The sequence below is a fragment of the Poecilia mexicana genome, unplaced genomic scaffold (genome assembly GCF_051168715.1).
Source record: "Poecilia mexicana isolate PSO_F unplaced genomic scaffold, ASM5116871v1 scaffold_19, whole genome shotgun sequence".
NCBI lineage: Eukaryota > Metazoa > Chordata > Actinopteri > Cyprinodontiformes > Poeciliidae > Poecilia > Poecilia mexicana.
Window position 1 is genome coordinate 497406 of NW_028263388.1, and position 23985 is coordinate 521390.

The 23985-nt window shown below is 44.7% G+C and overlaps 3 protein-coding genes across 4 annotated transcripts; 1 reads left to right on the forward strand and 2 right to left on the reverse strand.

Annotated features, from left to right (window-relative positions):
- Positions 1-641: 641 nt before the first annotated feature.
- On the reverse strand, positions 642-14303 carry tom1l2b (target of myb1 like 2 membrane trafficking protein b). Of its 2 annotated transcripts, XM_014971498.2 has the most exons (15): positions 14189-14303; positions 13742-13826; positions 11819-11897; positions 11563-11712; positions 10942-11076; positions 10687-10845; positions 9943-10059; positions 9739-9872; positions 9549-9600; positions 6007-6175; positions 5409-5535; positions 5267-5342; positions 4025-4084; positions 3215-3251; positions 642-3114 (listed from the first exon to the last, which is right to left on the reverse strand). In XM_014971498.2, exons 1-15 carry the CDS (start codon positions 14238-14240, stop codon positions 2981-2983), a joined length of 1566 nt encoding a protein of 521 aa, XP_014826984.2. In that variant the 5' UTR covers positions 14241-14303; the 3' UTR covers positions 642-2980. The 2 variants fall into 2 exon arrangements, with proteins under 2 accessions (XP_014826984.2, XP_087872555.1); XM_088016429.1 differs by lacking the exon at positions 4025-4084.
- Positions 14304-15546: 1243 nt separating this feature from the next.
- Positions 15547-18505, reverse strand: atpaf2 (ATP synthase mitochondrial F1 complex assembly factor 2). The gene is made up of 8 exons (XM_014971500.2): positions 18209-18505; positions 18079-18123; positions 17791-17939; positions 17464-17561; positions 16938-17018; positions 16756-16868; positions 16568-16683; positions 15547-15910 (listed from the first exon to the last, which is right to left on the reverse strand). Exons 1-8 carry the CDS (start codon positions 18324-18326, stop codon positions 15773-15775), a joined length of 858 nt encoding a protein of 285 aa, XP_014826986.1. The 5' UTR covers positions 18327-18505; the 3' UTR covers positions 15547-15772.
- A 187-nt stretch (positions 18506-18692) lies between these two features.
- LOC106906292 (glucose-induced degradation protein 4 homolog) lies at positions 18693-22761 on the forward strand. Its single transcript, XM_014971501.2, has 6 exons — positions 18693-19065; positions 19382-19441; positions 20067-20174; positions 20242-20343; positions 20422-20552; positions 21835-22761. Exons 1-6 carry the CDS (start codon positions 18877-18879, stop codon positions 21896-21898), a joined length of 654 nt encoding a protein of 217 aa, XP_014826987.1. The 5' UTR covers positions 18693-18876; the 3' UTR covers positions 21899-22761.
- The last annotated feature ends 1224 nt before the right edge of the window (positions 22762-23985 follow it).

The window sequence follows — 23985 nt, forward strand, 5'->3', positions numbered from 1 at the left end:
ATCTCTGACTTTCTAACAAATGAAAACATCTTCATGCACAGAGGAGGATCTGTGATGCTGCGGGCTCAGAACGTGACATCATCATACACATTCCAGTCAAATCCCAACAGGAAGTATTCACACCCCAACCTGAGACCCGTTCAAGGACCTGGAACCAGATCTGAGTCCATTTTTGGGTTCATTAGTTCCTGAAAGTCTTCAGGAACCAGAAACGGCCAGGATTAAATTACAGGAACTTTTACTTTTCAAACACATTCTGGATCAAAATCATTTCAGTGTTTTGATAGAAATATTGGCATCAGAAACTTTAAGCTTAATTAATGCAGAGGATCAATTAAATGGTGTGTTAGAAATCTGAACTGAATGTCCTTATATGGAAATGAGGGGGCGGGGCTTCCAGGTCTGAACATTCCTGGTTCAAATCTTAGGATTGATTTTCTGTAATAATCTCATTATGAGGGAATCTGATGGTTCCCAGCTGCTGAAAACCAATAATCAAAATGATCAATAATAAACCCTGATTCACAGTTTAATGAATCTGAGTTTGACTTTCTGAACTAAATTAATTTCTTGCTGAGCTTTAGGATGACGAGGTCAGTGTGGAGGTCAGGAAACAGGGAATAAAAGCCTGGAGAAGGATGTGGATCACACAGATTATTTTATTTAGAGTTCATGCATAATTTAACCAACACAAAGAACAGAAACACAGAGCAGCCCAGAACCATCATGGCGGCTCCGAGTTCAGAACCATCATGGCGGCTCCGAGTTCAGACCCAACATGGCGGCTCCGAGTTCAGACCCAACATGGCGGCTCCGAGTTCAGAACCATCATGGCGGCTCCGAGTTCAGAACCATCATGGCGGCTCCGAGTTCAGAACCATCATGGCGGCTCCGAGTTCAGAACCATCATGGCGTCTCCGAGTTCAGAACCATCATGGCGTCTCCGAGTTCAGATCCAACATGGCGGCTCCGAGTTCAGATCCAACATGGCGGCTCCGAGTTCAGATCCAACATGGCGGCTCCGAGTTCAGATCCAACATGGCGGCTCCGAGTTCAGATCCAACATGGCGGCTCCGAGTTCAGATCCAACATGGCGGCTCCGAGTTCAGATCCAACATGGCGGCTCCGAGTTCAGATCCAACATGGCGGCTCCGAGTTCAGATCCAACATGGCGGCTCCGAGTTCAGATCCAACATGGCGGCTCCGAGTTCAGATCCAACATGGCGGCTCCGAGTTCAGATCCAACATGGCGGCTCCGAGTTCAGATCCAACATGGCGGCTCCGAGTTCAGATCCAACATGGCGGCTCCGAGTTCAGATCCAACATGGCGGCTCCGAGTTCAGATCCAACATGGCGGCTCCGAGTTCAGAACCATCATGGCGGCTCCGAGTTCAGAACCATCATGGCGGCTCCGAGTTCAGAACCATCATGGCGGCTCCGAGTTCAGAACCATCATAGCGGCTCCGAGTTCAGAACCATCATGGCGGCTCCGAGTTCAGAACCATCATGGCGGCTCCGAGTTCAGATCCAACATGGCGGCTCCGAGTTCAGATCCAACATGGCGGCTCCGAGTTCAGATCCAACATGGCGGCTCCGAGTTCAGAACCATCATGGCGGCTCCGAGTTCAGATCCAACATGGCGGCTCCGAGTTCAGATCCAACATGGCGGCTCCGAGTTCAGATCCAACATGGCGGCTCCGAGTTCAGATCCAACATGGCGGCTCCGAGTTCAGATCCAACATGGCGGCTCCGAGTTCAGAACCATCATGGCGGCTCCGAGTTCAGATCCAACATGGCGGCTCCGAGTTCAGATCCAACATGGCGGCTCCGAGTTCAGATCCAACATGGCGGCTCCGAGTTCAGATCCAACATGGCGGCTCCGAGTTCAGATCCAACATGGCGGCTCCACCAGAATCACCAGTGACAACAAAACCCAGGAAACCAAAGTAAATCTCTAAAAAGTGCAATCTTCACGTTGGTTAGTGTTCTGGTGACTTCAGACTAAAACCTTCATCTTCATTGTCTGATTTCAACCAACGACATAAATCCTGATCAGCAGCAGCAGCGGGTGGGGGAGGGGGGAGGAATCTCTTCAGCAGAAGCAACAACATTAAAGTCCAGACATGATGCCAGTTGATCCTCAGCTCAATAAAAACACTTAAATACTGATCAGAGAATAAATTACTTCTGTAGTTCAATGGAAACGTTCGTTGCCACGGCGACTAAGCGCTGGTCTGGGATCTAAACGTCTCGTTTGTGGCGCTGGGACTCATTTCTGAAAACAAATGTGGTGTTGAAAGGTCAGGCCTCTGAAGATGTCAGCAAATCATACGATTGATAACACTGATGATGTGCAAACTCCATCTGTAGTGTGAAGTTGAATCAGAAACAGGAAGTAAAATTTAAACGTTTGGTCCTCTAAACGAGTTCAGGACAAAACAAACAGTGAAGGCAGAGCCGGCCCAAAGCTTGAGCAAATGCTGCGGCAGCAGCTTCTTTTAACAGTCAGGATTTAATGCAAGGGGGCCCCGCGGTGGGGGACAGGAGCCCCGGGGGGCTTTGGGCCGGCCCTGCCAGCAGCTTCAGTTGGATCAACAGGAAGTTCCCGCTTTTCTTCTTCCTGTCGCATCATGGAGGGTTTTCCCTTTTTGTTCTGAACAGAAACTAAACCAGCGACTCTGAAACACGGAGCCAAATATACACCAAACATTTACACATTTACAAACCAACTTGGAGATGATTTGACTAGGACAAACATCAGAGAGGACAGTCAGTCCTACAGAACCAAACGGGTCGGTTCTGCTGAGGAGCAGCTAAAACAAACCCAACGCTGATCTGAGGGCCGTCCTGCCTCAGAGTTACTGAAAACGTCTGGAAACAGGAAATAGGAAACAGGAAGCAGGAAGTGGGTGACCTGGACGTCTCTGGGCTGCAGCCATTTTGGTCCGGAGACGTAAGGGGGTCGGCGGGGGCTGATGGTCTACATGGCCAGCAGAGCGTCTTCCTGTCTCCCCGTCTTCTTCCTGCTGGGCGTTCCCTGCGTCGCGCCACTGGGGGGCGACGGCGGGCCGGTCTCGGCGGCTTTGGCCCGCTCCTCCAGGAACTTATCAAACTCTGGAAGGAGGAGAGCTAGGATGAAGCTAAACGAAGCTAACTGAAGCTAAGTGACTCTGAAACAGGAAACAGGAAATGAAACCAGCTCTCTACATCTTACCTTCGCTGGTCACGCCTTCCTCTCCTTCGTCTCCTTTCTGTCGGACAGAAAAGCAGAGAAACGTCACGACTGGAGGGAAACGTCTGAAAAGTGTGGAGTGCATTTGGATTTAAGCCAAGTAACTGATACCATAGTTGGTTGTAATAAATCTATAGATCATATTTTAATAAATTAAAATGAACTTAATAATTCTCACTCTGATGATTAATATGTTTCCAAGAAGAGTTTTGTTGTTTGACTTTATTCAGGTTTGTTTTATTGTATTTTTTGGTTTTGGTCACTATTTATTTTATGATTATATTAGTTGAAAATGATCTCAAAACAACAATATTATCGTTTATCACAATAATTACTGGGACATTTTACCATCAGTCTTCAGAAGTCACTAATTACAGAATCTCTGACTCAGCTGTAACTCACAGCTGCTGAACATAAATGCACACCACACTTTTCAGATTTCCTTAGGAAACTCCATTGATTTCCAGCTGATAATCGACTTTGACACATAAAACCAGTTAAATACTTAAAGTTTATGGTTGTAAATCAGATCAATGTTTGCAGAAGAAAATATTAATAATTTCAGGTCTTTGATGAATTTAATTCATTTGATGTGAAACAAACATGTAAACCTGACAGAGTTGATATCTAATCCATCATGCTGATCAGTTTTATTCTCGGATCGTTTCCTTCACCAACACTGAGCTTAGTGAGTAAAGAAATGAGATGTTTTATTTTCCAGCTGCACAGAGAGATTCATCAGAAGGAAAAGCAAAGAAAAGGATGAAAACTAAAAGTTGTGATCCGTCTCACCACATCGGTGCTCAGCCACTCCTCTATGTCATCCATGACAGAGGACTGACGCAGCTGGCCCTGCAGGGGGCGCCGCAGGAGGCCGCCAAATGAAAAACACACAAATAAACATCCAAAGAAACAGAAACCAAACTGAAGGGTATTAAAACATCAACATGAATGTTTGAAGAAGATGATAACAGAAAAAGACAGAAAATAATCTGAAGATGGAGATGAGAACTTCTGGAACGACCCGCTAATCCACCTGCTGCTCACTTCACCTCAAATAATAGTTTGGTAATTATTATGTGTTAAAGTTACTTTTTATTTCATGGTGAGTCTATCTGCATGTGTGACTCCAGCAAACAGACCAAACTGACCCAAACGGGTCAGAACCAGAACCACACAGTAAAACATCTGGAGTAACTAATTAATCTGACAGAAAAAGAAATTCTGCACGTTTTTCATTTAACCTTCAACTTATTTCATGCAAAATTAGAGAAAATGAATTTTTTCCATTTTATGAAGAGCTTTCCTCTGGAGAACGTCTTCAAACATGAGGAAATCTGAACATCCATTCAGATTATGGATAATCTGGGGATTATTACTGATTAACCGTTATTAACTGAACAGGAAACGATGATCAGTGTGAACAAGGGGAGGCCAACAGATTTACACACCGAATATTTGTTTCAACTTAAATTCAAAATGTTTCGACTTCATGTTCGGTTCCTTCACAAAAACAGTCTGTGGACTTTAATTCTTTCATCAATGACTAAATTAGTTGACGATTATTTCAACAATCGAATAACTACTTCAGAAGAAAACTAATTAATTACAGGTGAGATTTAAGCTTTTATGAGGATTACAATAATTTAATAATCCTGAGGATGTGAGACATTTCGATTGTCAGAATAATTGATAGATTAATTGGAAACTAAAATAATCATTAACTGCAGCCAAAGTCAAAACTGTTAAGATTCTGAATGACTAGGATGAAATGGGTCCAGAGGTGGAGGACATGGACCCAAACTGGTGTGCTTACTGGTCCCAGCAGGAAGTGAAGGCTGAGTATAAAACAATCAAACGAAGCAAACAGAGACGGCCGCTTCAGAGAGTTATCAGTGGAAGAAGAATTTAGTCATGAATGTTGGGATAACATTTATGACTAATGTTTTGTTGTTCCCAATAAAGCTTCCTATCCTTCCAATTGGAGGATAATCTGAGACATTTAAAGGCTCAGGAAGTGACATCACAACTCACCGCGCCTGCAGCAGCCGGCTGCTGGACGTCCAGCGTGGGTGGAGGGCCGTCCGCTGCAGCGTCTGCTGCAGACGACCTGAGAGCAAAACGCTGCAGTTAGACTTCAGCAGCTTTCCGGGGGAAACCGTGAACGGGTTCTTACGTTCTGTGTGGTTCTGCCAGCGCGCCGCTCCGGGTCTGAGCGAACACGTCGAAGTCGTCCTGCGCTGCCGCCGGCTTGCAGCTGCTGAGCGCGCTCAGAGTGCTACTGACGCTGTCGGCGCCCACGTCTGCAGGAGACGCAGAAATAAAAAGCAAGAGTCAGGCATTACGCAGACAGGATCAGCTACACAACATTAAAGCAGAAATCATCTTTAAAATCTGACAAAAAGCCTGAAAAACCCATAAAATCCGTCATCAGGAAGGACTCAGCTCATTTTTATTTATCTGCGATTTATTACCAATTAATAAATCCCTGACTCTGACCATATTTTAATCGTTTCAGTGTGCATGAATGAATGAAAGTCCGGCATGAATTACATCTGTAGCACTGCTGCCTCCTAGTGGTCAAACCCAGGAGCTACAGCAGCAGCTGGCAGATGTGGCTCTTTCAGTGTCTGGTGTTTGGATATGATTATACAAAAAACTAAGCAAACTAAAATCAGTTTGTGATTCTATTCAGAACCTCCAGTTACTGTGAACATGTAAAGATATGAGCGGATTACTGCATGTGTGACTGCAGAAACAAGGTGGAAATGGACCTAAACCGGCCAGGCGGGAGGCCAGGGAGGCCGGGGACGAGGGCCTCCCTGCAGCGCCGCTCAGGGCGGGCGGCAGGCTGGACGGAGCGGCGCTGGGCATGTTGCTGACCACTGCGGGTGAGCCGGGTCCAAGGTCAATCAGGTTGTCCTCCGTGGCCTCACTGAGCACCTGATCAATAAACAATAATCAGTACTGAAAGCTCAGGACAAACTGGAACACTCTGCAATACTTTAATCATCAGAACATAAAGTTTGGTGTGATGCACAGCGGTGAACAGCTCAGTGGTTAGCGTAGGGAATCATGAGAGCGACAGGAAGTAGCTGCTTCTTAAGGGGGTCAGGCAGGAAAACACACTGAGGGTCAGAAAAGGAGACAGGAAGTGAAGAGAATCCCCTTAAGGCAGGAATCAGCAGAGGAGAGAACATGGCCGTGCACAGGCTTTTATTTTGGTGCCTAGATCTACTTCCTGTTTGAGGCGATGAGGGAAGGCGAAGGGAAGACATGCTGATGGCAGCAGCTCACAACCTGACGACGACAGGAAGCAGCTCAGAGGGTTAAACCACAGGAGGAGAGCGCCACCAGCGGTCCAAACGCTGAACTTCTTAACCCCAAGCTAATCCTCCTTTTTCCCTCATTTACAAACTAATGGAGCGCTGGCTCCTGATTGGCCGACGGGCCCCTGTAATGTGACTCTGCTTCTGCCACGTCCAATGGCGCCGCATGGTGAGCCGTCGCTGTGCCTGTAGCATCAAGCTAACGCACCGGTTCGTCTCCCAGAGCTTTACCTCCAGCAGCCACAGCGCGTCGGGTTTCATCAGTGGCCGTTTGCTTTGCACAGGTTAAATCTGTTGACTGCGAGGTTTGGGAGCTCCTGCCATACGGGGTAAAAGTACTGGAAGCTAAAGAAGCCGCCATCTTTTATTGCCTTTGATGCGGCGGCTGATTTAGAGAGGAGGACAGTTTCCATACTTGCCTGTCTCAGCTAGCCACAGAAACACATGGACAGAGAGGAAGAGACAGTGGACAATGTTAGCATGCTAGCACAGAGACGATGAGTGACGGTCAGTCTGGATGAAGATCCCGCCTGAAGCTGCATCTCATGGCGCCACGCCAAAGTATTCACTCCCTCTTCTGCTGACCTACTGGGATTTTATAGACCAAAACTAAACTGTGCATTAGTGTTAATTTGAAGAAAACTTATACCAAGTAGAAAGAAAAGCTTCATGTGGATTTGTGTTCAACCCCCTTTTCTGTGAAGCCCCTAAAGAAAATCCAGAGCCTGAACAAGTTGCCTAATTAGTAGACAGCGACCTGTGAGAGTAAACACAGAACCGGCTAACAGAATACCTTCAACGGCTGCGCCGGTCAGAAGCCTCCATTTTTAATTGAAGGCATTCAGAGGCTTAAACTGCATGGAGCTTTGACTACAACCCCTGGCAAAAAGTATGGAATCACCAGTGTTGGATGAGCAGTCATTCAGACATTTCATGCTGTAAAACAAACTCGGATCAAAAACATGATACAATATTAAGGTCATTCCAAAGTGCAACTTGTTGGCTTTCAGGAACACTCAAAGAAATGAAGAGAAAACATTGTGGAAGTCAGTGAATGATACTTTTATTGACCAAACACAGGGAAATAAATATGGAATCACTCAATTCTGAGGAAAAAAGTATGGAATCACTCAAATTGGAGGTAGAAAAAAGGACACACCCAGTCTATTTCCTTTCCCTAAATGGACACCTGCCCCAGATTAGATGTGCCCGTTAGTGTGCAGATCAAAACACCTGCAGTCATGACACCTTGGAGGGCTGCTGGACGAAGTGGAGTGGCGAGAACCATGACTCCAACAAGAGAAATGTCCCTTGAAACAAAAGAGAGGATTGTGAAACTTCTTGAAGAAGGTAACCCTTCACGCATGGTTGCTAAAGATGTGGGCTGTTCACAGTCAGCTGTATCCAAGATATGGTCCAAACACAAACAGCATGGAATGGTTGTTAAAGCCAAGCGTACTGGTAGACCAAGAAAGACATTAAAGCGTCAAGACAAACAACTAAAGGTCATTTGTCTTGAAAACCAAAAAAGTACAACTAAACAGATGAAGCATAAATGGGAGGAAGCTGGAGTCAATGTATGTGACCGAACCGTAAGAAATCGCCTAAAGGAGGTGGGATTTCAATACAGGAAAGCTAAATGAAAACCAGCATTGACACCTAACCATAAAAGAACAAGATTCCGATGGGCTAAGGAGAGGCAATCATGGACTGTGGATGACTGGATGAAAGTTGTCTTCAGTGATGAGTCAAGAATCTGCATTGGACAAGGTGATGATGCTGGAACTTTTGTTTGGTGCCGTTCCAGTGAGATTTATGAAGAGGCCTGCCTGAAGAAAACAACCAAATTTCCACAGTCCTTGATGATATGGGGCTGCATGTCAGGCAAAGGCACTGGGGAGATGACTGTGGTTAATTCTTCTATCAATGCACAAGTTTACATTGACATTTTGGACAGTTTTCTCATCCCTTCAATTGAACAGATGTTTGGAGATGATGAAATGATTTTCCAAGATGACAATGCATCGTGCCATAGGGCAAAAACAGTGAAGGCATTCCTTGAAGAAAGACACATTCAGTCGATGTCATGGCCTGCAAATAGTCCAGATCTCAACCCAATAGAAAACCTGTGGTGGAGATTGAAAAAAATGTTCCACAAGAAGGCTCCAACCTGCAAAGCTGATCTGGCAACTGCTATCAAAGAGAGTAGGCACCAAATACTGTTTGTCCCTCATCAAGTCCATGCCTCAAAGACTGAAAGCTGTTATAAAAGCCAAAGATGGTGCAACTAAATACTAGTGATGTATTTTGAATGGTCTTTTGTTTATGTGTTTTTCATGATTCCATACTTTTTTCCTCAGAATTGAGTGATTCCATACTTTTTTCCTCAGAATTGAGTGATTCCATATTTATTTCCCTGTGTTTGGTCAATAAAAGTATCATTCACTGACTTCCACAATGTTTTCTCTTCATTTCTTTGAGTGTTCCTGAAAGCCAACAAGTTGCACTTTGGAATGACCTTAATATTGTGTCATGTTTTTGATCCGAGTTTGTTTTACAGCATGAAATGTCTGAATGACTGCTCATCCAACACTGGTGATTCCATACTTTTTGCCAGGGGTTGTAGACCGTTTCAGGTCTGCAATGGAGAACAGCAGCTCAGCTCCTGATTGTTATACTGCCTCCATAACCAGGATGCATTTACTTTGGACCCAGCCAGTGTGGCGCCCCCTGCTGGGCAGAACCTGGTCTCAGTATAAATCTACACGTATTAAAAGGTTTTAGAGGAGAAAGTGACGGTTGGTTCCAGCTGCCTGGCTCTCAGGCTGGGCCTGCTCATCTGACTGATGGACCATCATTCACACCATGATGAGATGTGAAAACATAAGAAGAAATAACCGAGAGCAGCCAACCGGCCACAGGTGATTTTAAAGAGAAGATTCAATAAAAGCCAGGCGGAGACGTTCGGCACGTCTGCTGCCACTCACCCCGTTGTTGACACTCTGAGCCGAGGATCTGCCGGACCGAAACCGCTCGTACCTGCAGCACAAGAAGCAGACGGCACATCAAACGGGAAACCAACAGATTTCAAACTGACGAGGCCAAAAGTTCTGGGACGGACCCAAAACTGGGTTCAGAGCGAAACCAGGTGGAAACCAGGCGCTTCAGGGCTCTGACCTGTCATAGCGGAGGAAAATGTTGTTGAGGTCGTCGTTGGCGTGCAGGAGCTCCTCGGTCACCGCCTCGTTGGAGACGCAGGAGATGAGCTCCACTATCCTCTGCTGCATGGCTCGGCACGTCCTGTTCAGCTCCTGACAACGCAGACAGACGATTGGTGCTTTATGATGGTGTTCAGAGTCAGCCTGAGGCCTGAGGCCTGACCTGCAGCAGCTCGTAGTCTGAAGCGTCCTCCTGCCCTGGAACCATCTCCGTCAGCATCTCTGACATCACCTTGGTGTTTCCACGGACGACGTCCAGCTCGCTGCGGAGCCGGCTAATCTGAGCAACACAAACACCAGCGACCATTAGGCTGCAAGCTGGAATAAACACCAAATAAAGCTGCAGTTTGTAACTTTCATAAAAATATGATTTTACAGATTTATTAAACTGACAGCATGTTGTGAACAGATCGATTCTCTCCTGCTCCTCCATGAGCTGCTACTGCCGACTGAAACCTTTCAGGATCAAAAACAACCAATCAGAGCCAGGGGGAGGGGCTTACAGCTGCCAACTATCCTCATGTACTCGCTGCTAAATGTGATACTGACATAGAAACAACTTACCATTACAGGAAAACTGTTTATCCGCCATAATCGGTGGCTATGCTATCTAGTATTAGCTTTTATGACAGGCTATGCTATCTGCAGCGGAGCAGGGAGCAAATGTGAAGGCAAGCAGCACAACATTGAGGGTGATTGACAGCGCTAAGTCCCGCCTCCTGGCTCTGATTGGTTGCTACAATTGGGAGAAGCTTCATTTTTCACAGCTTATCTTTATAAACCATCATGACATTTTCTACAAATATTAAAAAATATTAAAGTTACATATTGCAGCTTTAAATCACTAAACCTGCTTTAATCGGCGTCTAGATAAATCATCGGCTCAGTGAAGGGTTCGCTGCAGCACCTGCTCAGGGCTGGGGGTGACGGCGCCCCCTGGCTGCAGGCTGGGGGCCTGCGGCGCGCTGTAGGCTGGTGGGACGGGCTGCGGCGCAGCTTTAGCCTTGCTGCTGCTGCTGCTGCTGTACTTGTGGAGCGTGGAGTCGCCCTCTGGAGCCGACGCCGCCTGCAAACGACACACAAGGAGGCCATGGATAAAGCTGCAGAGGTCAGAGGTCAGGGAGAGTGGGGGCGTTTAGTGAGAAGCGGCGGCGGCTCCGACCCGCTGAGGGGTGTGGATGGGCGACAGGGTCTCCAGCTCTGAGGTGGGGAACTCGATGCCTTTCCTCTTCAGCTCCTCGTACACCTGGACCACACCTGTGAGGTCCGGGCTGCTCCTGAACGCATCGGCCCAAGCCTGCAGGAAGAGAACCAGCAACCAGTTAACCCACTTCCTGTCTGAGCCCAAGACCTTCAGCAGCCACGTTCAGAGCCGAGGCTTCACACTGCAGCACAAACAGATTCTGTTCCTGAAAATTAGAGTTGAAATGACTCACCAGATCAATCGATTATTGAATTACTCTGCAATTCATTTAGTAATTGATTCATCGTTAAGTGAAGCATAGGTGCTAGAAAAGAGCAATCAGAGCAGTAATTAAACCAAAACTGTACAAAACCTTTTGCATGCAAGATAAAAACCTTCTTTATCTGTAAATATGCGAGTTAGTTTGTAGTTTTGGTTTAATTATCACTCTGAGTTATTCTTCCATCAGAAGCTCCGTCCTGACAGCCGCTCAGGTGGAAACAGGAGCTGCAGAGTCACCCGATCCGGTTCAGGTAACCCAACACGCCGCAGAACCGGCTGCAGAACCACACTGACCCAGACTACCTGCAGCTGTCCTACCTGGATCAGAGCCAGGACTTTGTCTTGAACGATGGTGGGCGGGTTGTTCTTAGGAGAAATGACTTTAACGAGGACGCCGTCCACAAAGTCCTTACTGGTCACCAAGGCGTGGAAACGATGGCCGCAGTTCTTCACACATGTCTCCAGAACCTGGTGGAGACACAGCAGCTGTCAGCGCGTTTCATCCCAGAAGAGAGGCAACCTTCACTCCTCAGACATGCTGCAGATTTATCCTGCAGCTGCTGCATCATCTCACCGTTAGAGTCAGCATCACTTCCCTGTAGTTCCTGTTGCCGCTCAGCCGCTTCTTCACCGCTCTCATCGCATCCTTCGGCCTGAAGGGAAGAGACAGAGCCGGACGTCAGCCTGGCGTTCTGAAGCCTCCACATGGGTTCAGACAGGACAAATACCAGCAACATCTTCAGGCTGACGCCATTAAAACGTTTTACACCCAACCAACCAATCAAATGTTCTCTGTGCAGCATGTCAGCAGCAGGCTTTTCAAAGACTTTACATCACAAACACAGAAACACAAAGTCATGCAGCAGAGAATCAACAATAAAACGTGACATTAAGTCGATGCCGTCGATAAATTGATCACGATTCTAATAAAACTAACCAGGAGTCTGGATTTAAAGGAAGTCAGTGTTTCTGCTGTTTCTCAGTTTTCTGGAAGTTTGTTCCAGATTTGTGGTGCATAGAAGCTGAATGCTGCTTCTCCTCGTTTGGTTCTGGATGCAGAGCAGAACCAGAACCTGAGGGTCTGGCAGGTTGATACAGCAGCAGCAGATATTTAATGTGTTGTGGTGCTAAACCGTTCAGTGATTTATAAACAGGATTTTACAGTCTGTTCTCTGAGCTACAGCTGTAGGACTGTAGATCTGGTGTTATGTCTCCGTCTTCCTGGTTCTAGTCAGAACAGCAGCAGCAGCTTCTGGATCAGCTGCAGCTGGAGGATCGATTTGGTGGACAGACCTGTGAAGACGCTGCTGCAGGAAACAATGAGACTGAAGATAAACGCCTGGATGAGTTTCTCTGGATCTTTTTTCTAGATCTATGAGCTTTTTTCATGTTAACCACAAACATTGATGGAAATATTATAATTTCATATGAAAAACAAACACCAAGGAGATCATAACTGAAGTGAAAAGAAAATGATTTTGATTTTTAAGCAAAATCTTAAAAGTGTGGCATGCATTTATATTCTCTCCCCAGATTGAGGAAGAATGTTTAGATAGCTGCTATTAAAACACACCATGCTTTATTTATGGAAAAAGTTGATTGGATTTTCTTCTGAAAACTTAATAAATTACACTGAGGCCTGCTGGGTGATAAGTTGAGCCAGTAGTTATTGTGATAAATGATAATATTGTCATTTTGAGGCAATTTTCAAGTAATATAATGAAAATGTCATAATAATCCAAGCACAGATTCTCAAAGATCAATAATCTTTAATTTTCAACGAACATTTAGCAATGGGACTGGAAGACATTTTAAACACCCAAAATAAATAAACCAAAGAACAGAAATAACAAATAAAATGGATTATGAAATCTGTTGGGCCAGCTGAGACCAAAGGCTCGAGTCATCCAGTGGTTTTAGAGACTGATGAGGGAAAACAACCATGTGAATGGAAATGATCACATTCACTTTGATTTATCATGTAATTAGTTGGTTTATTGCAACAAGCTTCATAACATGAACATGTAAAAATAAAAACTGTTGCTAATTGTGGACGGATCAGCAGGTGAGGGAAAGTGAAAACAAAGAGAAAGTGTTTATTCTCTAAGAGTCCACCTTCACTCAGGCATGCCGAGCAAAACCTGTTTTATCATTTAACAGATTCAGCTGAAGCTGCTCTGGAGGGTCAGGGTCAGGAGAAGGGTGAGGCAGCTGCAGCATTTCAGTCGCAGTTTAATGTGAAGGTGATCTGGCAGGGCCGTTTACGACCCGCTAATCAAACAGAAAGCTGAACTTCACACACCAGCTAAAGGAATAAAAGCAGACGATTATGGAGCAGGAGATAAGCACTGAGGCCCCACACACCCAGAGCTGGATTCCTTTTCTCGCCTTGACCCAGGTATGGAGGACAGGTGAGGGACTGAGTGCCTTCAGTCAGCCTTTCCTCAGGTAAAAACACCCAAGTACAGATTATTAGCCTACAGTGATGGCTACTCACCCGTCCTCTGTCTCATTGATGATGTCACAGATCTCCATGTTGAGGGTCCAGTCTTCACTCTGCAGGGACCCATCAGTGGCTCTCTCTGGAACAAACATTAAAACATTAACGTCTTTCCATAAACACAGCAGCCTGATGACGATGACTGGTGGCTAGCAGAGAGCTAACTTCACCCCAGCCCCTTAGCTAAAACAGACCTGACTGCTAATACAGTTAGCACCAACTGGCGCTAATTACAACCACATAAAGGAGACGTCTAACTAGTTAACATCCAGGTTTCCACGGTGACCAGGGTAGGACTAGAGGCTCATTAGCTAGGCGGCTAACGGAGGCTCCACTCATTCAGAGACGTCAGCATGCTAAAGTAGCAACATTTTAAATGACTTCTCCACTGAAACCTCGAACATGTCCATCTTCCAGCAGCGGCCTCGGCATATTCTGACTCACCGATACAATGACCCACCGGGGTACTGAAAGGATTTCCCAGAAGGAACTCCATCTTGCTCGACAACAAACAAGTCAGTCCATGGGACGACGGTGATGATGCAATAGGAGACGTCTACTAAGCCCCGCCCACAGACTTACACAATTGGTCAACAGATTCTTGAGCTTTATTTTGATTGGATAGTCCCAACACTCATTAAATGCATTGTACGTAACACATGCCAAAGGTTGGGTCAATAAACTCCTGATAAGGGAACTGTAACACTCAACTTATCAATGTAATTACGAAAATAAAGAATATGTTCTACTTTCTTTTATTTCCATACAACAGGTAACAGTAACAGGAATTGAAAGAGGTTGCACAATATAGTAATTTAATTAAGTAATTAGACTACAAATATTCTAATTAAAATAAAGTTGTAGATAAATGCATTGAAGATGTTTTCATAATTATTTCAGTCAAGTCAACAATTATTCACTAAAGTGAAACTAACTGTAGCTGCAACTCATATTATCCCAGGTTGTTTAAAAAGTTATAATAGATGGTGATGGATGTGGCAAGCAAGGATCTCCTGTAGCAGTCTGTACCACAGCATATGTGAAGAAGCCTCTGACTGAGATAGAAAGTCACAGAGACTTCCATAATTATGACTCGGAAAGTTAAAAATATGACTTTAAAATTCTAAATTATGACTTCTTGTTGGACTTTTATTTTTTCTTTCCTGGCAGAAATGGGGTTCCATATATTTGCACTTGTTAGGATGAGATTGCAACCCATTTTTAATTCAAGGTCAAAAGTTCAGAGTTCAAGAAAGCAAAAAACTGAAGAGGTTGATCACAAAATCCAATATGGTGACCTTCCATAAAAAGACACGTTGATACCTCAAGAATTTCCTTATATCCAAAAACACATGAATCCAAACCTCCAGCTGAGAGCGTTCAGACAGCCGTCTGCCTCCATCTTGTTCTCGTTTGTTGTTCTGAAGAGGGCAGAGGTCATGTGGGATTGTTTGGTCATGTGACAGTGATGCAGTGCAGGACTGGGGGTGTTAAAGCGACTGTCCTCTTTTCATCTGTTATATTAATATCAGTTTTGGCTAAAGTTCATATCAGTGCATCTCTAAATGTCTTTAGTTTTGAACACATCCAAGAATCTAATTCCAACCTGTGAGATCAGTAAGATTTTGATTCTTCAACCTGCAGCACTTGGGGTCAAAGGTTAAACCCAACAAACATGTTTTCTGTTATAAACTGGGAAATCATTGGGATGTTCCAGCTGCTGGTTGCTGTGAGAACAGAAACAAGCTGGAAAACCTGCACAGTCAGCAATTTACTCACAGACAAACTCCTGGACAGGTGAATTTGGTATTTACTGACATGACGCTTTATTTTGAAAGGCTTGAGGTCCAACCTGGTCCAGAACATCCCAACAGAAAGTGAAGAGTCACAACATTTAAAAAACCTACAAAAAGAAAAACTGATCTGAGATTTAGATGACCTGACAGCAGTCCGCTGTGATTGGCCGCTACAGAACCACATGACCCGGACGGTCTGGATGTTTCCAAGCTGGTTTCCGGAACCAGCCGATCAGTCCTGCATCAGTTTGTGTTTGATGGTTGAGCTCTCGGATGAGAGGTGAACAAACAGCGCCCCCGCTGCCGTCCGCGCCCGCAGCTCATACATGTCGTAGTCATGAGCCCACTCCACGTTTCCCCAGCGCCGAATCTGACAAATAACCACCAAAAATCAAAGATAAAGCAGGTCAATCTTTGAAAAACATTTTAAACCAGAAGAAATCTGAAAGACAAACAGCTGACAGATAACTAGGGACCCACCCGATTTCCTTCCGATACCGATACTGATATCTGAGGTTCGGTATCGGCCGATACCGATCCGATACAGAAAAACAGCTGAACTGACTTAAAACTTTTATTTTAAATGCAGACATAAATGTACTGAATTACTAATTTATTTGATAAATAAATTTAATTTATTTGTTCAGCAGAACAGCTCATTCAAATACACCAGTAGCGCCACCAGCTGGTCAAACATGTAAAAACAACTTTAACCTGCAGTCAGGAGCAAAACAGCCAATGGAAAATAAGAAACTGACTAAAACAATAAGTTCACTTCTTTGGTCAGATATGTAAAATTAAACTAACAATGGTTCAGAAAGATCAATTAGGAATTTTAAATTTAATGGAAAATAAATAAAACATAGAATTAGACTGAATAGATCTGCCCTTAGGATCATGTTGTCATTGATTCTCCATCTAGAAATTATTTCAACATTGGGACCAATACAGATATTAATACTGGAATGGTACGTCTCTGCAGATAACTCCCTAAACCAGGTGCGGTTCTGGGATTGGTCGGTTCTACCTGGTATTCCTCCTCCAGTCTGGACAGCAGCACGGCCCGCTCTACGCTCAGGTGCCGGTCCAGCATTCCCAGTGACAGAATCAGAGACTTCAGCTGTGTGATGACGAACTCCAGCCCTGTACAGCAGCAGACACACGTCAGCAGGAACCGGCGCCCAGCCCGAAGCAGCGCCCTGCAGTGAGCCTCACCTGTCAGGGACCAGAGGGAGAAGGAGCCCAGGTGCTGTCTGAACGTCTCCTTGGTTCCCTCTGGGATCTCAGGACCCAGAATGCTGGATGATGATCCGATAGTGACGTTGTATCTGTCGGTGAAACGCAGGTCAGCGGGTTGTTGTAGTGGCATCTCGTCTCCAGCTGAAGCTAACCGTTACCTGCTTTCGATCCAGTGCAGCACAGGATCCCACTCATTCCTCTGCAGCTCAACCAAACCTGGAGGTTCATCTACTCTGTAGCTAAAACCACAGACAGCAGCTTTACCACAAAACAATAGAATACCTATTTGAATTTCACTCTTTAAAATTCAATCTAATCTCAAGTCCAGAAACACACACACAGATTGTTCTTCCACAAAACTTTTCCATTGTTTTTGTTTGAGATGAGACGTCCAATAAACGCTGAATAATGCTTTCAGGTTCTGATGCATCCCTGTTAGTTCCTTAGCCGTTTGATACAGCCAAACCAGGTTTTACAGACACTACTACAACATGATAAAACTATTCAGATCAGAGAGGTCAGAACCTGAAAACAGCAGAAAGTAAGTTTAGGTCCAGTGAGATGAAGAAAATAGGAAATTTATCTGTAGGTTTAAAAGGCAGAAAGTCTAAATTTTGGCTACAGAGAATATTAATGTCTCATCTAAATGCAGCAGCAGAGAAACATTTATTTAAAACATGATACCAGATGGTGTCGGTTTCCAGAAACTTCAGGGCAGCGCTGATCATCTGCTCTTTGCTGCGCTGAGTGGGATTATCCAGAGCCGTGTTGCACAGAGTGGTCTGCAGAAAACATTTCATCATCAGTTCAAATCCATCAGGACAAAGATCCGCTCTGAGGTTAGAGCTTCATCTGCTCAGGTGATGCTCATCATGACTCAAACTGGTTTCAGCTTTTTGGTAAAAACTGGAATTATTTCTCCTGTTTCCATCAGACTGACAAAGACGCTCCCCTTTGTATGGTTATTTGTGATCAGTCACATATAGTGGCACATATCTGGTAAAGCCGTACCAGATGCATGGTGTAGAACCTGATGGAGTCTTTCTGAGCATCCCACTCCGTAGCCACGGCGATGGCCAGGGCTTCATTCGGCACGGTGAACAGCTTCCCACTGGGGGTCTTCAACTTTCTTCTGTCCAGGTTTACCTCATACAGACCACCTGGAGGTTCATTCACATCATTAACACATATTATCCACTATACAGCAGAATCATGTCCGCTCAGATCTGGGGGAGCCTCACCTTTTCTTAGGAAGGTAATAAACTGATTCAGGGCTTTGTATATTACATTAATGCTTACCTTCACCTTGGGATATACTGACATCTTGGTAAAATCTCTTCCTCTCTAGCAAAGAGCAACAAAAAAAATCCATTGAGAACATAAGACAGCAGGGTTGGCACAATAATTTATCTGCCCAGTTTCATCCTACCTGCTGACGCTGTGGAGTATTTCATCGCATTCCTGAAGAGTTCATGTCTGGGAAACACTTTACAAAAGGTAATCACACCACCTAAGCGGCTCTGCAGTCTAATAACACTTTTAAACATAGCGGCGCTTAATGAGGAGCACTGCTACAGTAGATAGAATCACAGCTAACTGACAGCTCTTCATTTAAATTCACGCAGCTAAGCTAATTTCTGCTAAATTTCTGTTTTGGTTGTTTCTCGTGTTGAGCAGCTCCTCTGTTCAAAATCACGCTTCTGACCTTCTCCTTCAAACTTCTTCCCAAATGTCTTTAACTGAAGGGAAGTGTAGTCTTGTAGAACCTCTGTAGAACCGTGGAACACCACGAAATAAACTACACTCAAATGTTCACGTAAAGTCTTCCGCGGTTTACTCCAATCAGCGTTTCCGATGTTTGGGACGTGAATTCCGTTGACCAATGAGGGAGGCTGATGCTCCCGGTCAGAGCGCAGCGACGAAGTCCACTTTACTTCTAGGGCAGCTTGGTTAAACTGTGCCGCGGCGGAGATAAACGGGTGTTTGGATGTTTTTAAACAGATCCAGCATTTCTTTAGCGGTTTCTAGAAGCGACTGGAGTCCTTTGCCAGCACGGCTATTGCCTGCGGTTGGTGCCCAGCCAGCGAAGTAGGAGCCATGCCCGTCCCCGCTGGATACCTCAGCGACTTCCCTGCGGCCTTCACATCCTCGGCCTCGCTTATCCCGCCGCCGCCGATAAACACCCAGCAGCCGGGCGTCGTTACCTCGCTCCTGTACAGCGGCTCCAAATTCAGGGGCCACCAGAAAAGCAAGGGAAACTCTTATGACGTGGAGGTTGTGTTACAGGTAGGGAAGTGAAATGTTTACGTGTGAATGTTTTTGGTGTAAATGTGACAGAAATGTGGTGATGTGTCAATCTGACGCGGTGATGACTGACAGCTGGAGAAACACAGATCTGTCCCGGCCTGTCCTGAACTAACTCACCTAGCTGTGGGTGTAGCAGAGCAAACTTCTATAGAATCATTTCTAATGATTATTTAATGCTGTTTAAATGTTAAGTCATTATAAACAGTATGAACAGCAGCAGGCAGACTGTTTTTTGCAGTGTAAATGGATAGAAATGACTACTGGAATGAAAATACTCTCTCTCTCTGTCTCAAAGCATGTGACCATGGAGGATTCCTACCTGTGTGGCTACCTGAAGATAAAAGGATTGACAGAAGTCAGTGCTTCTTCATCTTTGTTTCCATACCAGCAAACAGAAAATCTGTTTGTTTGTTTTTTAAACATATCTGAACAGATCTGTCCACAAGGTCTGAAAGGTCATTCACATGTCCACAATTTACTGGCTCTTCAATCCATCCTTTTATTAAATTATTTCACTTTTCTTGGTGGATTTTCAGGTAATTTATAAATGTTTGAATGATGGTGGTAAATTATAAATGAATGAGGGAATCCAAGCTGCCGTGTTCAGGAGGCCAACATGTTTCAGAAATCCTTCATTTATCCCACAGAGAAATTAAATGTTGTCATAACTCATAAAATCCTATGATCTTCAAAGAATCTCCTGTAGCAGTCAGTTTTGCAGCAAATCCAAAGAAGCCTCTGACTGAAGTCTGTTGCTGTATGATGGTGTCATGGCCCTCACAACATGCTAACAGCCTGTTAGCGTTACAATACCATAGCAACATGACTGACGGACAAAAACCCAGGATCTATTTTGGCTAATGGGATATTAAAGAAGCTTTATCTGAGCAAACACCTTCACTACTTGTCTTCCAACCATTTCACAAAGTGTTTAAAACTGTTATTTAATCAGGATACCCCTCCCCTGCTTGTTTCTGTAGGAATACCCAACACTGACCACCTTCTTTGCTGGAGAGATCATCAGCAGGAAGCGTCCGTTTCTCACCAGGAAGTGGGACGCAGATGAAGACGTGGATCGTAAGCACTGGGTATGTAGAACCTTTTAAAACTGTCCGGCGTCTACAGACATCCCATAATAATCCGGTTTCTGTTCAGGGGAAGTTCCAGGCCTTCTACCAGTACGCAAAAACCTTCAACTCTGATGAGTTCGACTACGAGGATCTGAAGAGCTCCGACTATATCTTCATGAGGTGGAAAGTAAGCTGGAGTTCAAAGATCGGTCCAGTCCGGTCCAGTTCTCCTGCTGCTAACGGTTCTCCTGGTTCTGACCCCCAGGAGCAGTTTCTGGTTCCCGATCACACCATTAAGGACATCAGTGGCGCTTCCTTTGCCGGTTTCTACTACATCTGCTTCCAGAAGTCCACAGCGACCATCGAGGGTTTTTACTACCACCGGAGCTCTGAATGGTAACGCCTGCAGCTCCAGTTATCCCAGTTAGGCTAACCAGTGAAACCAGTGTCAACATTAATACAGTTGTTACGGCTGATAATAAATGTATTGGACATATTTATCTACTGTGAAAAATGACCAGAACCTTTTCTAGGCTAATGTTAACAGATGTTCTGTGTGTTCCATGCTAATGCTAACAGATGTTCTGTGTGTTCCATGCTAATGCTAACAGATGTTCTGTGTGTTCCGTGCTAATGCTAACAGATGTTCTGTCTGTTCCGTGCTAATGCTAACAGATGTTCTGTGTGTTCCGTGCTAATGCTAACAGATGTTCTGTGTGTTCCGTGCTAATGCTGACAGATGTTCTGTGTGTTCCGTGCTAATGCTAACAGATGTTCTGTCTGTTTCGTGCTAATGCTAACAGATGTTCTGTCTGTTCCGTGCTAATGCTAACAGATGTTCTGTCTGTTTCGTGCTAATGCTAACAGATGTTCTGTGTGTTCCGTGCTAATGCTAACAGATGTTCTGTGTGTTCCGTGCTAATGCTAACAGATGTTCTGTGTGTTTCGTGCTAATGCTAACAGATGTTCTGTCTGTTCCGTGCTAATGCTAACAGATGTTCTGTCTGTTTCGTGCTAATGCTAACAGATGTTCTGTGTGTTCCGTGCTAATGCTAACAGATGTTCTGTGTGTTTCGTGCTAATGCTAACAGATGTTCTGTCTGTTTCGTGCTAATGCTAACAGATGTTCTGTTTCGTGCTAATGCTAACAGATGTTCTGTGTGTTCCGTGCTAATGCTAACAGATGTTCTGTGTGTTCCGTGCTAATGCTAACAGATGTTCTGTGTGTTCCGTGCTAATGCTAACAGATGTTCTGTGTGTTCCGTGCTAATGCTAACAGATGTTCTGTGTGTTCCGTGCTAATGCTAACAGATGTTCTGTGTGTTCCGTGCTAATGCTAACAGATGTTCTGTGTGTTCCGTGCTAATGCTAACAGATGTTCTGTGTGTTCCGTGCTAATGCTAACAGATGTTCTGTGTGTTCCGTGCTAATGCTAACAGATGTTCTGTGTGTTCCGTGCTAATGCTAACAGATGTTCTGTGTGTTCCGTGCTAATGCTAACAGATGTTCTGTCTGTTCTGTGCTAATGCTAACAGATGTTCTGTCTGTTGTGATAGGACTTGTTGATGTTTCGGCCTGTAGCGCTGGTCCGGTTCTGCTGTGGTCAGAACCTGTTCTCCTGTTTCTGGCATCTTGGTCACAGACTCTTTTCATGCAGTGCTCTGGTTCTGCTGTCCAGGTACCAGTCCCTGAACCTGACCCATGTTCCTGAGCACAGCGCCGCCATCTACGAGTTCCGGTGACGCCGCACGCTTCCAGGCGCTTCCTGTTGGACGGGCAGAGGGTCCAAAGCTGCTGAGAGGACAGAGGACAGACGCTCCCACTTCCTGAACGGCTCAGTGAATGTACGGAGGAGCCTGGACAGACCGGACTGGACCGGGTCCTGTAGAGTACCCCTACCCTTCGTTTGTTTCACTGCCTGGTTTAAATGCTTGGCTCAGCTTACCGAGACACGGACCGGATCGATTCCGTCTCTCAGAACCGTACTGATTTCAGAACCAGTCCGGTTCCTTCCAGAACCAGCAGCTTGCACACACTGAGCGGGTGAGGAGTCGGGTCCGGTGTTGGACCGGTACCAGCAGGAGTACATTTTGTAATTTTGCTCTGAGGTTGAGGAGTGAGCGGTGCATTCAAGGGACAGTACAACCTGGGAGATTCCAGCTTTGCTTTGTTTTGGTCGTGCTGCTTTCTGGGACAAACTGTTGTGGAGTTCCTTCTGTTCTCCGTCTCTGTGTTACCATGACGCCCACAATGAGGGTTTTAGACAGAGGTCAGAGGTCAAGTTTTAACAGTGAATCTTTGAGCCAAAATAATCCTATAAAGTATTAAAGGAGGGAATTTATCCGTCGGCATCATCAGATGATGCACCCCACAGCTATGCAACTCTAGAGAAAGCAAATGTTAGAGGTTTCACACTTTATTCCTATAATATATAAACAGATTTATCTTCATTAAAGAGACTATTTTTGTTAAATCGCCTGCCCCCATCATGTTTCTCTATAATGCCATGGTTTCCACAGCGCCACCTACCTGAGGATGTTTGTGAATTAAGGTTGGAGTGAGTGTAAAGAGTGACTATTGGAATCAAAGAAACATTTAAAACCTGCTTCTGTGTCTTTTATCAGAAATTAATGCATATTTATATGATAAATTTATCATGACCTAATGTGTATTTACCAAAGTCGAAGTATTGTTGCATTTATGCTCCAAGGTTAACTGATTTTCATGAAGGGGTCTGAGCAGAATCCAATGAAAGCCTCGCTGCCCCCTGCTGGCGGGTCAAAGCTCTGCTGCTGCGCTGCCCCCTGCTGGCGGGTCAAAGCTCTGCTGCTGCGCTGCTCCCCTTTAACACTAATTAATTTAATTCAAGTTTATTTGATAGGGACAGACACACATCGACAGACAAACTGAACAGAGCAGCGCTCCCCTGTTTGTCAGTGTTTATAGCATCAGCTAATTCGCAGCACTTTTAAACAGTACATCTTAAAACTAGGAAAAATTGAAATAACCATTTAAAATGGCACAACATAATGTGGACAACATAAACAGAATCATGCATATAAAACAGTGAGACATAAGACATTAAGTATGGATACAGTTCTGTTTTTGACATAACCAGTTTTGGTTGTTTTTTGAACACTGAAATTGGTTACAGACTTTACAGACAGATTAGATATTTAAATTTCACACTGCACATTGATCATATGACACAATATTTATGCCAACAGGAGGCTGTCAGGACCTGGAGCCCCAAAATGTTCACAGGGGAATAAAACAATATATTACTGAACTTTTCTTTCTAGCTACATAAAAAAGGCTGACTGTAAATATGGCAGGATTAAAATGATTTTTAAGTAAACGGAGAACAAAGTGTTTCAGAACTATTGAAGTTTCTAATTGTTTTTAGAAATCAAAATATGAGTTAAAGGCCATTCAAAGGTTTTCTGGGTCTGCAGAGGCTCAGCAGATCAAATCTCATGAATATTCATGAGATTAATTTGGCTCAGAACAGAGGCTGCGACGCTCAGTCCCCCCGCTAGGTGGCAGCACAGTCTGCTCTGCCTGCGCTGGTTTATCCCGACAGCAGGACAAACTTCAAACATTTCAGGGAGAAAACTAAAGTATCGAATAATTATAAAAAATAACGCATGATTTTCTTTTTTCCAAATTAAAAAGAATAAAAAGGTAAAGTTCATATAATCTGAAAGAGAAAACCTGAGCAGAGGAGATCTATACTGAACGTTTTACTCTACAAAACAAGGTCCATCCTCACATGGTGGTGGCAGCATCATGCTGTGGGAAGATGGATGGAGCTAATTGAGGAAAATCC